Source organism: Ipomoea nil, unplaced genomic scaffold, assembly GCF_001879475.1.
Source record: "Ipomoea nil cultivar Tokyo-kokei standard unplaced genomic scaffold, Asagao_1.1 scaffold1720, whole genome shotgun sequence".
Taxonomy (NCBI): domain Eukaryota; kingdom Viridiplantae; phylum Streptophyta; class Magnoliopsida; order Solanales; family Convolvulaceae; genus Ipomoea; species Ipomoea nil.
This window is the reverse complement of record NW_017618148.1, coordinates 479,409-490,412: the sequence shown is the minus strand read 5'-3', so window position 1 is coordinate 490,412 and position 11,004 is coordinate 479,409. Positions and strand designations below refer to the sequence as shown.

The 11,004-nt window shown below is 33.7% G+C and overlaps 1 protein-coding gene across 3 annotated transcripts; it reads left to right on the top strand.

Moving 5' to 3' along the window:
- LOC109191801 (adenylate kinase 5, chloroplastic) lies at nucleotides 1-6,020 on the top strand. Of its 3 annotated transcripts, none has more exons than XM_019342478.1 (20): nucleotides 1-362; nucleotides 525-626; nucleotides 1,138-1,266; nucleotides 1,335-1,469; nucleotides 1,853-1,999; nucleotides 2,269-2,343; nucleotides 2,442-2,535; nucleotides 2,658-2,710; nucleotides 3,495-3,623; nucleotides 3,984-4,019; nucleotides 4,092-4,172; nucleotides 4,259-4,397; nucleotides 4,540-4,619; nucleotides 4,727-4,792; nucleotides 4,889-4,918; nucleotides 5,004-5,113; nucleotides 5,268-5,404; nucleotides 5,497-5,530; nucleotides 5,610-5,679; nucleotides 5,762-6,020. In XM_019342478.1, exons 1-19 carry the CDS (start codon nucleotides 138-140, stop codon nucleotides 5,632-5,634), a joined length of 1,827 nt encoding a protein of 608 aa, XP_019198023.1. In that variant the 5' UTR covers nucleotides 1-137; the 3' UTR covers nucleotides 5,635-5,679; nucleotides 5,762-6,020. The 3 variants fall into 3 exon arrangements, with proteins under 3 accessions (XP_019198023.1, XP_019198022.1, XP_019198021.1); XM_019342477.1 differs by having other exon boundaries at nucleotides 6-362; nucleotides 5,268-5,405; nucleotides 5,501-5,530; nucleotides 5,787-6,020; XM_019342476.1 differs by having other exon boundaries at nucleotides 6-362; nucleotides 5,268-5,405; nucleotides 5,501-5,530.
- The last annotated feature ends 4,984 nt before the right edge of the window (nucleotides 6,021-11,004 follow it).

Genomic DNA, 11,004 nt, shown 5'->3' with positions numbered 1-11,004 from the left:
AGAGTGGAGAGAGTCCATCGAGACAGGAATTTTGTGGTGACAGTTTGTCCGTTGGATTTCTCCCTCTTTTTCTCTTCTTCTTCTTCTTTTTCTTCTCCATCGCCCTCGCTACTTCAACTTCTTCTCATTCTTCTGCCATGTTGAATTCTTCACTCTCTGCAACTCGCTCTCACTCTCTCCCTTCCACTCCCACTCCCACTCTCTCTCCCCTTTCTTCTACTTCTTTTCTCTCTCTTTCATCGCCATCTCCCTCTTCTGTCTCTTGTCTGCTCCCTTCTTCTTCTTCTTCTTCCTTTTCAAAGAAACTCACTTCTCTCAGTGTTTCCCAACTCGCTCGTCCCAACGATCCTCGCAAACAACGGGTTAGCTGCTGTTTTTTCCACAGTTCTTCATGAACATTTTTTTTAATGGATTTTTCTCATTCTTTCTTGTCATTGGAATTATATGATCAAATTGTAGTTTTTTTTTCTTCGTAAACTGATTTAATTTCCATTCAATTTTTGCTTTTCGTAATGAATGAGAAGAGCTTGAAGGTAAAATGTTCTCAAAGGGAGCCATTGAAGGTGATGATATCGGGAGCTCCGGCCTCGGGTAAAGGGACTCAGTGTGAAATGATTTCGCAAAAGGTCATTTCTTCAACTCCTAAATATATTATATAGATATATATCATCTTGTAATTTCATGCAAAATATTTGAAATTTGATCAGATTGGATGAGCATTGCATTAAAAATAAAGCAGATCACTGAATTGAATAAACCACACAAATCAAACTCTAGTAGAGCTTAGTTATTGGGAGTGGCTGTTAATTTGTAATTCCTGAAAGGCCTTAATTGAGTAAAATGAAATTAAATGGTAATGTTTTACTGTGGTCCATTACTATTTTGGGATACTTAAGCCTATCAAGAAAGTATGGGAAGACATAAATTATGAAAATGTTGAGAAGACTGTCTAATGTACCTTGGTTTTTGACATTTCATGTCATATAATCAAGTATAAACATTTGGTTAATAGTTTGATGTAATCTCTATTTTAATTTCCAATTTTAATGAAGGAAATATTGGTAGATCCATAAACTAAAGCCACTGAAGTTGGCCCATTATTCCCACTAATGAATCTTCCCTGTGCTTTTTCTTCAGTTTGGATTGGTTCATATATCAACTGGTGATCTTCTTAGAGCTGAAGTGTCAGCGGGTACAGATATAGGAAACAAAGCCAAGGAGTACATGAATTCTGGTCGTCTGGTTCCAGATGAGATTGTGACATCTGTATGAGATATTCTAGCAGCACAAATATCCTATTCTTCAATATATTTTAATTGCATTATATTTTATAGATGGTGACAGCAAGATTATCTCTGAAAGATGCAAAAGAGAAAGGGTGGCTTCTGGATGGGTACCCTCGAAGTTTGGAGCAGGCTAAAAGTCTGGAGAAATTGAAAATCAGGCCAGATGTGTATATTATGCTTGATGTACGTCATTTTGTCTTTCATAATCATGCTGCAAATCTCTTTCCTTACCTTCTTCTGTCCATATAGCAGGCACTATTGTGCATGAAAGAAAGGAATATTGATTTTAATTTTTTCTAAGGATTAGCCTGTCTGCTATAATAAAGACAGATATTGAATTAGTTTGACCTCTAATTTCATCTGTCACTGAGTACTGGAAATGAAGTTGCACAAAAGCTTCGATATTGGCAGTTGTAATTACCAAAAACTCAAAAAGGTTTTGATCATCTTGTCAACAATTCTCATATGCTATATCTTGGTTTTCTATATTTGGACAGGTTCAAAGGATTCTTCTTTTTGCCTCCATTGTGCTTGATCTTTTACAGAAAGATTATCTTTTTATACAGGTTCCTGATGAGATTTTAATTGATAGATGCGTTGGTAGAAGGCTTGATCCTGTAACAGGAAGGATATACCATGAAAAGAATTTCCCGCCAGAGACTGAGGAAATTAAAGCAAGGCTTGTAACTCGTCCTGATGACACAGAAGAAAAGGTGTGTTAAACCAGCACTGAGACAAGTTTTTAGTTTCCTATTATCAGAACTTTTCTGGCAAGCCTTTTGAAACACTACTCTTCCACAAATAATTTAGTCTGGTCTCAAGAAAAAAAAAACAGTTGTGGACATGTAGGCATAGATATATAAAATAACAATTTGTCCACCAAACTCATGAAATAACCTTAATAAAGCTAGGAGAGCTTTGGAAAGATTGCCACGCATCTAAATGCAATGACACTTCACAAGGTACATACTATATCTTTCAGGTGAAAGCACGCCTGCAAATATATAAGCAAAATTCAGAAGCCGTCTTGCCCATATACTCGGATATACTCAGGAAGGTATGTTTTCAGAATCTTAGATAATGCTAATTGTATCGTCTTGTCTGTTCCTCTATGGCTTCATGATCTTTTGCAATTATCCATTCTAAACCATGCAGGTCAATGGCAACCGCACGAAAGAAGTAGTTTTCAATGAAATAGACTTACTGTTGTCACATGTACTGAATGAGAAAGAAAAAGCAGCGAAATCAGGTATGGACTTCAAGCTTAGTAGAATGCTTTATTACAGAATGAGAAAGAAAAGGCAATGATATGTTACCCAGTTATACATGTTGCTCTTGGAGTCACTAGAAATTCATTCTTATTGATTGCAGAATTATCAACAAAAACTACTACTACCCAAGCTAATATGGTGTCTTCAAGCAAGGTATATGCAGATCTTGTTGCTCTTTTGGTCCCTCAATTATTAGGATATAGTTGATTTCGTCCCATTTAATCATCATAGCAGAAATTGTCCTCACTTTTCAGACTTCGTTGTAAATTTAGTCCCTGTCTATAGCCACTGTTAACAGCACTAAAAGTGGGCTATTTTGGTAAAAGCATCTTGACTCCCAAATTATTAAAATTAAAATATCAACATGAATTTAATATTTAAAATTTAATTAAATCTTAACTATAATTACACTAAATTTACTAGTCTCATGGCTTGGCTAGCCAATATTTCTTCTCCCATTACAAGTCATGGTTATCTTATTTTTTCTATTACTATGGACAATTAGAAGGATTAATTTTCATTTAAGTAAACTAGAGAATGCATTTTTTTGTCATTTAGTTCTATATAAGCTGTTAACTTTATGTTCATTCATTTTACTCTACATGCAGACAATTAAGCCAAAATGAAATTAATTTTAAAAAATCACAATATGAACTATATATACCTTAACCTTTTCTTAAATAATAGTTCTTAGGAGTTAGAATTATGCTAATAGCCCGATCATTAATATTATTGGTGTCCCTATTGAAAAATTCTTCTTATTATTTGTTGGGGTTTTTCTTTTTAAGTGTATTAACACTGTTAACAGTGCCTATAGGAAGAGGGACTAAATCCACAACAAAATCTGAAGATTGGAGACTATTTTTGTTATGAGAATTAACAGGGGACTAATTTGACAATATCCTTGTAACCTAACTCTTCATGGTCCAATTTACAGGACAATTGGAGAGGTATACCAACCAGATTGAACAATATCCCTCATTCTCGAGAAATTAGGGAATATTTCTATGATGATGTGCTCCAAGCTATCCAAAGAGCTGTAAACAATGGGAAAACACGTTTAAAGGTTTGTTGCTTTTTTTTTTTTTTTTTGAGTGATTGAGTTGAGCCCAAACTTAAACTGAAAAATGAATGCTGCAAGGATCTAATGCTAACATGTTATTTTCTTCCACTGATTTCCTTAATACTGTATGTGCATGGAAAATTAATATTAATCAAACCAATGAATTCTCTAATGATGTATGTACATGGAAAATTACGTTGTCAAATGAATGAGTTCTCCATGCTTAATTGTAAAAACCATGCTTATTAATTGCCTTGTTACTTGAATGTGACCAGAAAGCAGTGCATCTAGCAATATCTTCATTGGATTTCATACACTCAAGTTTGGGCTAAGACAACTTGCTTTTTCATTTCAAAATGACAGGTAGAGATCAATATTCCTGAGCTAAATCCTGAAATGGTAAGGAAATAATTTTTTAAAAAAGTTTCATTTAGATTTCTTGGAGTTAACCATACCCTATTTAATGCACAGGATGTTTATCGAATAGGTACACTAATGGAACTTGTTCGAGTCCTTGCTCTCTCATTTGCTGATGATGGAAAACGTATCAAGGTATGTTTTCAAATGCTTTCCCGCTTTCTTTCACCTTCCTGTTAAGGAAATTTATAAATTTTTAACTTTCTGCATCTCCTTTTTAGGTTTGTGTTCAAGGCTCAATGGGTGAAGGAGCACTTGCAGGAATGCCTTTGCAACTTGCAGGAAGTAGAACGATACTTGAGTACATGGATTGGGGTGATGATGGTGCTCTGGGTACCTTTGTCAAGATAGGTTCAATTGGTATGAACTAAGTAATTAGTTATTCTGACTAATTATTTGCGTAATCCCATTAGTTGATAAACAACCCCTTAATTACGTGCAGGCTTGTTAAATATTTCAGTGTTAAAAGGTATACGTTACTAGTATTTTCTGTGTCATTCAGGGGCCAAGGAGGTGGAGGAACAGGATGACATGTTCATTTTAGTGGCTCCTCAGAATGCAGTGGGGAATTGCATTATTGGCGTAATTGACAGAAAACTACAAAATTTTGTTCCAAAGTACACATCTGCTTAGCTGCTTTATTTATTTATTTATTTATCCATCTATCTTCTCTCTGTTAAACGATGCAGGATTTAAAAGCTATGACTGATGCAGCTGGTAGCCGCCCAGTCATTCTTATCAATCCCAAACTGAAGGTTGGCTTTCCATTTGAATATATCCAGAACTAGCTTAAAACGCAATACTAGGATCTTAAGTCTCTCTTAACTAGCTTTTTTCATATTCTGGTGTAGGATGTACCTGGCTCGAGTGGCATTATGCAAGTAAGTACAAATCAATAAGCTATCCTAATAAACAAAAAAGCCAAAATTTTCCTGATTTCTGAATTTTTTTAAAAATTTATACTAGACAATGGGTCGGCAAGAGAGATTGGAATATGCGGCATCATTTGAGATATGCTACTTGTTTCGCCTTCTATATTATGCCGGAACTCAATACCCAATTATGGCTGCCCTAAGGTTAGTTTGCTATTTGACAATTGCATTCTGAATCTTTTTCGTTTTTAGAATTTCACTTTAAGAATCAGTATACCTTAGCTTCTACAATATATAATTTCTTATATATGGTGTTTTTCTCTGATCCATGTTCTGTCTGTGTACTTTGTAATTTCAGAATGTGTTACCCATATCCTTATGAATTATACAAGAGGGTTGATGAAGCAGCTGGTAAGGAAAAATATGTTCTGTTGACAACCTTTGAGGAAAGACCTAGTGGTGATGAAATTAACAACGCCTTTGAAGGCAAACCGAGGTACAATTCATTATAGCTCATCGCCTTCTTCGTTTTCATCGCTTCTCATTCCAAACTGCAAAAACATTAAACAACCTATGCTATTATCTTTACAGAAGCCAAGAAAAGAAGCCGTTAGGAATTTGGTAAGAATCTACATTGTTTCCTCAAATTAAACCCTTTTAAGGCGGTCGGCCATGACATGCTTACATATTCTTCTTGTAGGGGATTCTTGAGTGGTATTCTTTGAGTGGAAATAGGAACAAGAGATCTCCAATTTGCACTCTTAACTACGGTAAACTAACTGAAGAATATATAACCTTAGATTCCTTTCCAGTTTCCATCTTTCTGATCATCAGTATATCATTCTGTGACAGAAAAGTATTCATCGAAGTGGAAAAAGTGCAAGATGTTGCATGGGGAAAATGCATTTCAAGCTCCCTATTGCATGCAAGACCTTTTTTCTTCTATGTTTTGTGTTTATAATAATAAGGTGAAGAAACATCAATCTTAAATTTCAACATGTATGTTATTGGTTCGATCTGCTCTTTAAATTTTCTGTAGAGCTGTTATATATGTAAATATGCGTGTTGCAAATTGATGGTTGTTCCCCATATTGGTACATTTGAAAATTTTACTGTGGACCATGGTCCAAAATTGTGTCGTACGGCACTCATTTTGTGTAATTAATTTTGTTCGTATAACATATTTAGTTTCATTTTATATACATTGTAGTTTCATTTTGTTTGAACTACAGTTTTATTTGACATTATACACTGTAATTTTATTTTGTTATGAACACATCAGAAATATGAGATTTGTTAAATATAACGACTGTCGTTACTTTATTTAAAGAAACATCGCTGCTTTCGGACCATGAACGTATAACGATTGACATTTTAATCTATGGTTATATATGATTAAGCCGTTAGTTTGGGCTCCCGTGATAATTCTGTGTCGCAACTCGCAAACTCCATTGCATGTAATTGTACAAGTCATTGCCGACGAATGTTAAATTTCCATAACTGTACGTGTAATATTTGGGCCAAATACCTCATCCCATGTAATGACTCAAAGGTATACATGCTCTTCCAATCATTATATCCTGGACTAGGGTCTACACTCACAGAATTCATGTTCATAATATACATACACATAAACACGATATAATGAATATGAATTTTATGCATTATATAGCTGATGACACATAAACACTTAACATAATACACAGAATTTATATTCATTATATTGTGTTTATGTGTTTATGTGTTTATGTGTATCTGTATTATGAACCTGAATTATGTACCTGAAGTCAAATTCTGTATATTATATGTGTATGTGTATTATGAACATGAATTCCCTACTCAAATTATGTATATTAGATCAGGATCCACGATATAATTTGCCATCCTCTTCTCAACCAATTCAAATTTCGTGTCGAAATGTATTGCCATTCACGGAAATATCGTTGCTAAGAATTTGTGGATGTAAATTTATTACCAGATTTTTTGGATCTCAATTTGTCGCTATATATATATTGTCGCTATATATACATGAAGTAAACACGGATTTGACGGAAATGATGAAAACCCGTTCGAAATTTTGGGATTACGTACGCCACCACGTCATAACTCTTTTTTTTTTTTTAAATGCCGCGTCATATCTTTTACCCAAAGTGGGTTGGTTATACGCATCAGCTGATTTCATATGCTTCTTGATAAATGCCTAATTGGAGAATAATATTTTACCAATCAAAAACATTTTACTGAACATATTATCACTTACTTTTATAACTTTATTTAATTAATTTGTTATGAAATTGTATAATTCACAGATAACTAATAAGTTACATCCTCATATTAAAATTCACTTTTACTTATGGGGTTCCAGGATTCGAACCATGTGAATACAATTACCTTAAAACTTATTAAACCCATGAGCGAGTGTTTTGTAGTCTTACCCGATATGAATATAATTAGTCTCTTCTTGATGTATGGGGTCCTAGTGTATCCTGACTGGAGAAACTTTTGACCGAATCAAAAAATCACTTTTTTTTTCAATTTGGTGAAACTGGCCAATTATAAATAATTTTGTGAGTAATAAAATGAATTCAGTCATCACTACTCAAAAGCATGTACTAAGAGCATCTGGCATCTGCAATCGTTATATCGTGCACCAGGGCGCACAATGCATTATGCGCCCCGCCCTGTCCAAAACGACGTCGTTTTGTTAAGTTGTGTGGGGAGTTGACGCGACGAAGTTTATATTTATTCTGTTATACAATTATGTACATTCGAAACATTGAATTTTTTTTAAGATTTAAGAGTTTATGTGTATTATGTTAAGAGTTTATGTGTATTATGTTAAGAGTTTATGCATATTATGTGTATTATCCTTTCAAAAAAGGTTGTGTATTATGTTAGGGGTTTATGTACATTCGAAACATGAGATTTTTTAAGAAGTTAGTAGCAGACACGAGAAACGGAATTTCTAAAAAAAAAACAAAAAAAAAAAAACAAGTACAAAAAGATGTCGTTTTGGGCTAGGGCGCACAATGCATTGTGCGCCCTGGTGCACGATATAATTTGCTTCCACAATGGTGGAGTTTTTTTGTGGTTTTTGAGGAGTTTTTGTAAGTGTGATTAGGAAAAAGAATATGAGAGGAAAGAGAAAAAATAAATAAATAAAACAAAACTGATTTTTTTTTTTTAAAAAAAAAAGAAAAAGTATGTCATCATGCCTAACACGCCACTGCACACGTCCGCTGGCCGCACTTGTGACACTCAGGCGGCGCGCACAGGACTGGGAGATTTCTTTCGTGGGTCTCATATTTCTGCAAATAACTCCACCCTTGTAGAAGGATCCCTTTCTTCTCTCTCTTACACTCTCTCTGCCATATCACCAAACACTGTTCTAAAAATCCCATAAAATTTACTGATAATGATGCTTTAAGTAAGTGCTTCACAAAATTTTTTGAGGGCAAAATCTCCCATTCTTCCTTGACTTCTAACAAGTAACATGTCCTTATTAACAGCTCATGTGCAAGTAGTTATGTATAACAAAGGATTAAATTTGGCAACTTAAAAATCAATGAGGGATGACATGTAAAAAATCATGAAAATTAGAGATCAATAACTAAGGGGTGTATTTAATTAAGATTTTTATAGAGGTTTATATAGTTTAATCTATTTTAAGGATGAAGTAAGTAATAAAATTGAAAATTTGATTAGCATTTAATTGAATACTATATTTAAAGTCTTCAAATAAATTTAAATAAATGGTAATTAATTAATTAGCAATGAAGCCAATTAATTTACAAATAGGTAAATAATAAAAAAAGTACAATTTATCATATAAAAAAAATTATAAACTTTATGATATAATTCAATGATAAATTTTATTAAAACTTTACGTCAAAATTCTATCTATTCTCGCATCAAATGAAATGTAACGTAATGTACTAATGTTACTGCCGAACTTCCTGCCTCCAACGAACTATCACTTTCATTTATGTCCATGTGGATGTGGTCACAATGTCATATGCACCGGTATCATCTCTTTCATGGAACAAACACAAACAAAATTACTCTCTACAACTGTATGACCAAACAAAGTAGAAATTGTATAGTATTCAGGTTGGGGTGAAACGTTTACTCTTGAGCTAGTTTTTGTGGTGAAGTTTTAGTACTGATTTAAATATCGTATCATTTGATATTCTTGTGTAGAGGTTAGTGAATGACCACTTCAGATATCAACTTTTTTAAAAGATGGATAATGATACAAGTTAAAATTTTGACTTTAGTGTTGTATTAATGTCATTATTGGCTTTAATGTTGTATTAATGCGATTAAAAAAAATTTATTTTTTACATTTCCTTGTCAACTTTTCCTTATGTTTGTGCTTTTTAGTTAGTAAAAAAGAAAAGGGTTTGTTGTAGCCAAATGAAAAGATAGATGATGGTAGTAACAACTAATTTTTCCTATTTTTCCTTAATCTATCTTTATCCCCTGTAATGCTCTCTCACTTTTAAAAGTGAGTCCTACTTTCACATTGTCAAATTTACAAATCTTTACTATTTTTTTTATAGAGTTCTAGTACATGTACTCCCAAATTCTACTCCCTCACTTTTATTCCATGATGTTGCAAACAAATTAAAGATATGATATTTTCATCACGGGAGTCCCATGAAAAGCATCTACATCAAAGATTTGTGAGAAAGAGTAGAAGTTGAAAATAAGAAGTGAAAGTACATACAGTATTTTCCATTTTAAAATGCCTGGTATTTTTAATGTTGAGGAGGCCGAAGTTGTGTGTATCCGGGAAGCTTTAAGCGGGTTAAAAGGAACAGGTTTGGAAGAGGTGGACATTGAAACTGATTTTCAGATTGTTTATTTTGCTTTATGTTCGAACTCTTTTATTTCTGCTTTTGGCTTTATTATTGATGATGTTAAAGAAGTTGCTTCCGCTATACACGAGGTAGACTTTATTTTGTTAAGCGATATGCGAATCGTGTCTGCCCACATTGTTGCTAGGGAAACTGTTTCTGTGTCAAGTTGCAAGGAGTGGTTTGATGATCCTCCTCATTATCTTGTTGAATGTCTTCTGAATTAATTTCTTATTCTCAAAAAATAGATCTCACTTTCACATCACATCAAAACAAAACAAATAAAGAATTAAAAACTAAAATAAAAAATGTACCTATCACAACAAAATAAAAAATGTACACTGCCGCAGTAGCAACTAGCAACTAGCAACTGTGGCACCTTTTGTACTGGTTGCAAACTTGCCGCAATTTCAAGTTTGCAACCCAAATCAACAATATATATATATATATATATATATATATATATATATATATATATATATATATAAAAGTTCCAGTGTGGGTAAGTGTCTCCCTTGCAGATGTGAAGGTGATTAATGTGCGTAGATTTTGTACTTAAGGTGCGTGAGTCTAGTGCTTAAGATGCGTGAGGTTTGTGTTTAATGTGTGTGAGTGTGTACTGAGTTTTGTGCTTAATGTGTGTGAGTTTTGTACTTAAGGTGCGTGAGTCTTGTGCTTAAAGTGCGTGAGTTTTGTGCTTAATGTGCATGAGCGTGTACATAATGTGAGTTGTTGTTGAAACTTTAAGGTGCATGAGTTTTGTATTTAATATATGTGAGTTTTGTGCTTAAGGTGCGCGAGTCTTGTGCTTAACGTGCGTGGGTTTATGCTTAATATGAGTAGTTATTGAAACTTAAAAGGTGCATGAGTTCTATGCTTAAGGTTTGTGCTTAACATGCGTGAGATTTGTGCTTAACATGCGTGAGGCTTGTGCTTAACGTGCGTGGGGTTGTGTTCTTAAGGTGTTTTGTTTGTGTGCTTAATGGGTGTGTGTTTTGTACTTTAAGTGCATCAGATTAATGCTTAACGTACATCCACCCACACGGGAAGCCCCACCTGCACATTTAATTCGCGTTCGCACACACTTAATCTAATCTAAACCATTAAAAAATATTAAATGGATGCACACGATTTGTTCTCACGTTCTCACCAAAGCAAGTGTTCTCATTGGAACCCTACTATATATATATATATATATATATATATATATATATATATATATATATATATATATAT

Coding starts and splice junctions, on each gene's coding strand:
- LOC109191801 (XM_019342478.1), top strand. CDS start 138: ATGTTGAATTCTTCACTCTCTGCAACTCGCTCTCACTCTCTCCCTTCC. Junction 363..524: donor ACGATCCTCGCAAACAACGG/GTTAGCTGCTGT, acceptor ATGAATGAGAAG/AGCTTGAAGGTAAAATGTTC. Junction 4,020..4,091: donor CTGAGCTAAATCCTGAAATG/GTAAGGAAATAA, acceptor TTTAATGCACAG/GATGTTTATCGAATAGGTAC.